Here is a 7,206-nt window from a genome sequence, read left to right on the forward strand (position 1 = left end):
AGGGCCTCACTAAATAGCTGAGTATGTCTGTGAACCACAATTCTCTGGTCTCAGCCTCCCAAATGCTGGGATTACAAGCGTGCACCACCACGCTCGGCTTCACGCTCAGCTTTTATTGTTTATTTTGAAATAGGGTCTCACTGAGTTGCAAAGGGCCTCATGAAGTAGCCGAGGCTGTCCACAAATCCTGATCCTCCTGTCTCAGCCTCCCAAATGCTGGGATTACAAGTTTGTACCACCATGCCAGGTTCCCAGCCCTATTTTTTATTCCTTTTTTTTTTTTTTGCGGGTCTGGGGATGGAACCCAGGGGCATTTGACCTCTGAGCTACACCCCCTGTCCTACTTTTTATTCTTTATTTTGAAACCGGGTCTCACTGAGTTGCAAAGGGCCTCACTAAGTAGTTGAGGCTAGCCGTGAACCTTCGAGCCTCCTGCCTCAGCCTCCCAAGTACTGGGATTATAAACATGCACCACCATGCCTGGCTCAGTCCGCGTTTTCAAGGTAGGGATGTACTTGCTCCCTGGGTAGGCCTGAAGGATTGATCTAGGACCAATCTATGGGTTTGCAGAAATGAGAGGAAAGTATGTGGTGTGGAGGAAAGGGGAGGACACTTGTTTTTCTAAAAGCGAAACTCATTGGAAGGGCACGATGACCTGAAGGAAGTAGGACGCTGGTCAGCCTGCCCCTGACCCACCTCACACCCCCTTAGCTCACCTCTCCTTTTCACTGTTGCAGAGAAAGGTGCCAAAAGGGGAGGTGTAGGCGTGCTCAAACAGCGCCAACAGCAGCCCCTCCCCAAACTCCAGCGACAGCGGGAACTGGCGGCCCAGCTGCCACACGCAGTCCAGGAAGAGGAAGAAGGTGGGCGCCTCATGCTTGGGGCGGGCGTGGGAGAAGGCTGAGTGGGCACAGCGCAGCTGGAAGGGGTGGCCAGCCTGGGGAGGGGGCAGAGCTGTGGGCATGAGGAAGCAGGGCTCCTGGATAGAGGGGGTAGGGCTGGGGGGCCCCCTACCTGGATCCACTCTCGCTCCACCAGCTCCTGGAATCCAGCCATGGTCCGGCTCAAGGGGTCCAGGATGAGTTGGGCCAGCGAAGTCACCAGCAGGGTGCTGTCTGTGCCTTCAGCCCCATGTACCAGCATGCAGGCTCCTTCCCTGCGGCCCAGAGCTCATCAACGGCAGCCCTCCTGCCCAGAGAGGCCGGGCCAGAATAGAATAGGCCCAGCTATAGACTAGATCTGCTTCCTGACTCCTGGTGTTGAGCCCCCTTCTCATCCCACCCCATTCCATCCCACAGGGTAGGAACCTTACCTCTCCATGCCCTGGGCTGCCAGGCAGGCGGTGCTCAGAGCCTCCTTCACATGTGCCAGCCAGTGGCAGCTCTCTAGCCGACTAAGCCAGCGGTCAATGCTCTGCTCTGGGTCCCCACAAGCCTCTACCAGGCGCACGAAGCTCTCTTGGAGAGGCCGCCCCCTAAGCAAATGAGAATCTGGTCATCTCCTCCCCAGCCCCAGCTCTGGGAAAGCCCAGCCTGGGATCAAGTGCTCGCTCCAAATAAGGGAGATGTAGCCTTTTGGGGTGCTCATATGATAAGAGGAACACTGGACCCTTTGGGGAGCCCTGTGTCATGAAGCTTAGAACCCACTAAAGCTCAAATTTGATGAAAGCGATATACTAAATTTGAGGATCACCATCTGATAGGGGAGACCCAAGGCTTTTAGGGAGAATAGTCTGATGGGAAGGAGTCCACTGTCCACAGAAACATAGAATGCCCTGGGAAACCTCCAATTCCCTGATCCCCCAGTCTGATGGGAACGACACAGTTCTCCTGGAGGAGCCCCAGTCGGAAAAACCCAATACTCTTGGGATCCTGCATCTGCTCCTACCTCCCCAAAACTGGTCTGCTCAAAGTTACCAGTGACCCCATCCCAAAAATATCTAACAGGAGACTTTTCAGCTCTGTTCAACATCCTCAGGGTTTCCCTACTGCGTAGGATAGTCTAAGCTCATAACCATGGTTTCCAAGACCTTTGCCCTGGCCCTCTCCTCCCTTTAACCTCATCTCTCCACTCTTGTCACGATCCTGAAGCTTTTACAGTTCCCCAAACAGGATGAAGGACCAGCTTTTCTCCGCACACACACCTGCAGTTCCCTCCACCTGGACAGTCCTTCCTCCTATCTCAGTCCTCCTCCTCTTTCAGGTCGCAGGGAAGCATCCTATTCTAGGGAAGCCTGCTTCTGATTACGAACAGAGTGCCTCCCCGGTTTTCTACTTAGCTCACCTGCGCTCCAGCTGACCATTACTGCTGAGCCGCGCCGTCTGGCTGGCCACCATGGCAGCCCCTGTGCTCAATGTTGGGTGAATGCGCGATAATGAAAGCTTTGCGTTTTGGACAGGAAAGAAGTCTATACTCTTCTCAAAGCACAAAAACTCCCTCAAGGACCTCTTCTCCACACTACCATCGCCTGGAGACGGAGGGAACAGATACACCTGTGCAGGCACAGCCTGCAGGGAGGGGTATGTGTGTATGTGTGTGTGTGTGTGGTGTAGGAAGGTTGTTCCAGGAAGACCAATTTCAGTTTAATATGAAAGGCACTTTTCTTTCAGAGTTGGGTACTCAGAGAGTAATGAGCTCCCCATTTGGGGTGTGCAAGTGGGGATGGCCAGCGGGCAGGACAGCCGCCAGGAAAGGCTTGTCTTCCAGGGCCCTGGCCAACCTTACACACACGTCCATGAGGAGCACTGCAGCAAAGAGCCTGGGAGAAGATGGGTGGCGCCTACCTCTCCAGGGGCCCGTGCAGTCGTTTCCAGCCAGGGTAGGCGGCCTTGGCCTCGGTGCCCCCGCCACTCAGGCGGGCCTGTTTAGCAGCCTGGGCTGATCGAGTATCCACGATGAAGCCCCGGCCCGGGGCAGGCCTCGGTCAGCACAGCTCGAAGCAGCTCCTCATCCTCTGCGCAGCGCTTCTTCTGGGGACCCGTCAGGGGTTGGCTGGAGCGGAGAAGAACCTGCGGACAGAGACACAGCCCGGGTTTAGGGATTGGGTTCAGGCAGCCCCTAGGCCAGGCCTAGTTGCTGACAGATTGGCAGGAGCACCAGGGTTTCAGGATTCAGACCTGGTCGGGGAGGGTTGTGGCTGGAGGTGGGAGGGATCCTATGAGTTAGACCCCTCAAGGGCCCAGCGTCTACAAAGAAGGTATTAAGAAGGGGCTGAGGATGGGGCCAGGGAAGGTGAGACCCAGAAGCCCGGAGAGGGGCGGGGCCAGAGTCGGCGGTAGCGGCCTTGCAGGGGGCGGGGCTTGTTGGAGGCCCAGAGGGGCGGCGGGAATGGGGCGCACGGGGGTAACTCGGACACACGCCGAGGTCCGGGTTGACCTCGCTCAGCCGCCACACGCGGGTCTGCAGCGCGGGAGGGGGCGGAGGCCAGGCCGAGGGCCCGGTGAGCGCCCTGCAGACCGCGCCGCCTCCCCCCGGGCCTCGAGCGCCCCGCGCTGGTAGTGGCGCTCCGGGGGGGTGGAAGTGCCAGGCGGCGCCCAGCCTCGGGGTCTTGGGACGGTAGAAGAACGGAAAGGAGGTGGTGGCCGATTCCAGCGAGGACAGCGCCTGGGGAAGAGCCGGGGCTCGGGGAGGTCGCGATCGCGCTCGGGCCCGCCTCGGCCTCCCCAAGAGCCCAGGCCGCCCTGCGGAGCCGGGAACCACCGCGGCGACCTGGCCGCGCCCGGAGTCGCGCCTTTGGGTCCCTCCATACGGGGCGGGGGCGGCCGAAGGCCTCGGGCGTCCCTGGCGCACGCACCTCGATGGAGCGGGCGACGTCCAGCGTCGCTTCCACGCCCTCCACGTCCAGCTGCGGCACCCGCAGGTCCTTGCAGCGCAGCGTGATGCTGCCCGCGCCCCCCGCGACCCTGGGAGGGCGGCGCAGGCTCAGCCCCGGCCGCCGGGAGGCCCTGCAGGGCCGCGGCGTCCCCGCCCGCGCTGCCCGCCGCCCTCGCCGCTTCTCCACGGCGTCCACGCTGCGCAGCAGCAGCAGCCACGGGTCGGGGGCCGCCCGGGGCCCGGGCGCCAGCAGCAGGTGGCGGCCCGTGACGCACAGCGAGCCGCGCAGCGGGGGCCGCGGAGGAGCTCGGCCTGCGCCCGGCGCGTGCGGATCGGCTCCGGGCGCCCCATCCCGCCCCATCCCTCCCCGTCCCGCGGGGCGTCGGGCTGGGCGAGCGCGGCTCCGAAGGGACGGGAACTGACGGGGCAGCTGGGACGCCCGCAGGACCGCCGTTAAGGAGGCCCTCGGAGCAAAGATCGTCCGGTTTCACAGGCGTCTTCTCCAGGGCCAGTGTCTCTTAGCAAGGACCCGCAGCAGGGTCCTTTAAGGAAGCCTCAATTTCACCATCTTTGAAATGGGAAGAAAAAGCCTGCCCAAAGTCCTTAATCTCTTGCCTAGGGTCTCAGGAGGCCTTAGATTATATCTGGCTTTTTAAACCCTGGGGTGCTGGCACTCCCGCCAATTTAAAAAGAAAGAAAAATAACCATCTCTCCCCAGTACTCAGGTTGATAGGTTGGGAAGTGTGAAACTGAGAATTGCCTACTTCCCCCCATACAGCTGAAGCTCGGGTGGGGAAATACCCGGGTCCACCTTAAATCAAGCAGCTGTGTGGCTGGCGCCCCTCCCCTGCCACAGCTGGAAGTCCCTGCCCGAGGGCGCCCTCTAGAAGGGCCCCTGCCAGTCGCAGCTTGTCCTCCCTAGCCTCTCACCCCATTCTTTCACCTAGCCTATTGCCCACACGTGCAGCCTTTGGTGCTGAGGCCTGGGGATGACTGAGCAATGGTCTCACCACTAGGTTTTCAGTCTGGCAAGAGACACATTTAAGCTGATAAAATTACAATAGCTAACTAAACTAATTTGCTGGAGACTCATTCACCAATCCATCCACCTACATTTAAAAAAAAAAAAAAGTTTTACTGATGCCTGTATTGTACTGAGTCTGATAAAGAATAAGAAAAACCGAGCCAGCTGTGGTGGTGTATGTTTGTAATCCAGCGTTTGGGAGGCTGAGACAGGAGGATTGTGGTTCGCGGCCAGCCTCAGCTACTTAGTGAGGTCCTTTGCAACTCAGTGAGACCCTGTTTCAAAATAAACAACAAAAAATAGGGCTGGGGTATAGCTTGGAGGTAGAATGCCCCTGGGCTCCACCCCCAGTACCACAATAAAATAAATAAATAATAAAAAATAAGACTGACAGTGAAGCTTGGAGGTAGAATTCTTCTGGGTTCCATTCCCACTATTGAAAAGAAAAAAAGTAAAAAATAAAAAAAAAATAATAAAAAAAAGCCAGGCGTGGTGGCACACACTTGTAATCCCAGCATTCAGGAGGCTGAGACTGGAGGATTGGAGTTCACAGACAACCTCAGCTACTTAGTGAGGCTCTCCATAACTTAGTGAGACCCTGTGTCAAAATAAAGAATAAAAAAATAGGGCAAGGGGTGTAGCTTGGAGGTAGAATGCCCCTGGGTTCCATCCCCAGACCCGCAAAATAATAATAATAATAATAATAATAATAATAATAATAATAATAATAATATAAAACTGGAAAGCTGGGTGTGATGGTGCATGTTTATAATCCCAGTAGTTGGGAGGCTGAGACAGGAGGATTTAGGTTCATGGCCAACCTCAGCTACTTAGTGAGGCCCTCTGTAACTGAGACCTTGTTTAAAAAAAATCAGGACTGAGGTGGCAGGCGGAGGCAGCCGGCTCGGCTCAGCACAGCGCAGCGCCCGCCCCGCACCGACACGTGGCCGAGCCAAGACCCCAGATGACTCTGAATAATGTCACCATGCGCCGGGGCACCGTGGGCGTGCAGCCACAGCAGCAGCATTGGAGCATCCCTGCCGACGGCAGGCATCTGATGGTCCAGAAAGAGCCCCACTCATACCACCGCCATAGCCGCCACTCTGCCGCCCCTGACAACCACTGCCGCCAGAGCTGGTCCTCCGACTCTACGGACTCTGTCATCTCCTCCGAGTGAGGGAACACCTACTACCGCGTGGTGCTCATAGGGGAGCAGGGGGTGGGCAAGTCCACCCTGGCCAACATCTTCGCAGGTGTGCATGACAGCATGGACAGCGACTGTGAGGTGCTGGGAGAAGATACGTATGAACGTACCCTGATTGTAGATGGAGAAAGTGCGACAATTATACTCCTGGACATGTGGGAGAACAAGGACGAGAATGAGTGGCTCCATGACCACTGCATGCAGGTCGGGGACGCCTACCTGATCGTCTCCTCCATCACTGACCAAGCGAGCTTCGAGAAGGCATCTGAGCTGCGGATACAGCTCCGCAGGGCCCGGCAGACTGAGGACATCCCCATCATTTTAGTTGGCAACAAGAGCGACTTAGTGCAGTGCCGGGAAGTGTCTGTCTCAGAAGGGAGAGCGTGTGCTGTGGTGTTCGACTGCAAGCTCATCGAGACCTCTGCGGCCGTCCAGCACAACGTGAAGGAGCTGTTCGAGGGCATCGTGCGGCAGGTCCGCCTGCGTCGGGACAGCAAGGAGAAGAATGAGCGGCGGCTGGCCTACCAGAAACGGAGAGAGAGCATCCCTCGGAAAGCCAGGCGCTTCTGGGGCAAGATCGTCGCCAAAAACAAGAACATGGCGTTCAAGCTCAAGTCCAAATCCTGCCACGACCTCTCTGTGCTCTAGGTATCTAGCGTCTCCCAGGTGTCCTCCTATGGACATTGCTGAAGGCCACTGGGACCGATAATCTATATTAGATTGAATATTTCAGTGTAGTTAGATGTGACTTTCCCCATTGCAGCCAGGAGCTACCATGTTAGCCTCAAGGGCAACACGATGCATGGGGAGAACAATGTCTGTAGAGACCAGTATTTATTTGTAGGAAAAGCCAGACCTTGCTACTTGGGTACCCAAGACTCATTACAGGACATGTTTAGTGTTCACATGAGTTTCTTTTCTCCTTTGAAGAGTAGAGAATTGAGCTTCCTAAAGGATGCCTAAGAAAGGAACTTTTCATCGTTAAAAATTTTGTTCCACGTTCTTATATGTGAATTTGAGGCCATTGGGTTTATACACACATAGGGAAGCCATCAAAGGATTTATTTCAGAGGAGGACTTTCAAGGTAACCTTATCTCCATGAAGCTAGAATTGTAGAACTAGGCTTATCATGGTTGTGACCATTATTACTCCACCAAACTGTGA

At 56.3% G+C, this 7,206-nt stretch overlaps 1 protein-coding gene and 1 pseudogene across 2 annotated transcripts; one reads left to right on the top strand and one right to left on the bottom strand.

The window, feature by feature from the left end:
- Nucleotides 1-712: 712 nt before the first annotated feature.
- Nucleotides 713-4,587, bottom strand: LOC308260038 (myotubularin-related protein 9-like; annotated as a pseudogene). The gene is made up of 9 exons: nucleotides 4,578-4,587; nucleotides 3,794-4,330; nucleotides 3,477-3,603; nucleotides 3,339-3,399; nucleotides 3,117-3,136; nucleotides 2,784-3,008; nucleotides 1,313-1,474; nucleotides 1,015-1,156; nucleotides 713-937 (listed from the first exon to the last, which is right to left on the bottom strand). The product of its transcript is annotated as a myotubularin-related protein 9-like (transcript).
- Nucleotides 4,588-5,801: 1,214 nt separating this feature from the next.
- On the top strand, nucleotides 5,802-6,689 carry LOC308259702 (GTP-binding protein GEM-like; the record flags this gene model as incomplete). Its single annotated transcript, XM_080690894.1, is given in 2 exon segments — nucleotides 5,802-6,011; nucleotides 6,015-6,689. Coding segments are annotated over 2 exon segments (885 nt in total).
- Nucleotides 6,690-7,206: the final 517 nt, after the last annotated feature.

This window comes from Muscardinus avellanarius, assembly GCF_963383645.1.
Source record: "Muscardinus avellanarius genome assembly, chromosome: 3".
Classification (NCBI taxonomy): domain Eukaryota; kingdom Metazoa; phylum Chordata; class Mammalia; order Rodentia; family Gliridae; genus Muscardinus; species Muscardinus avellanarius.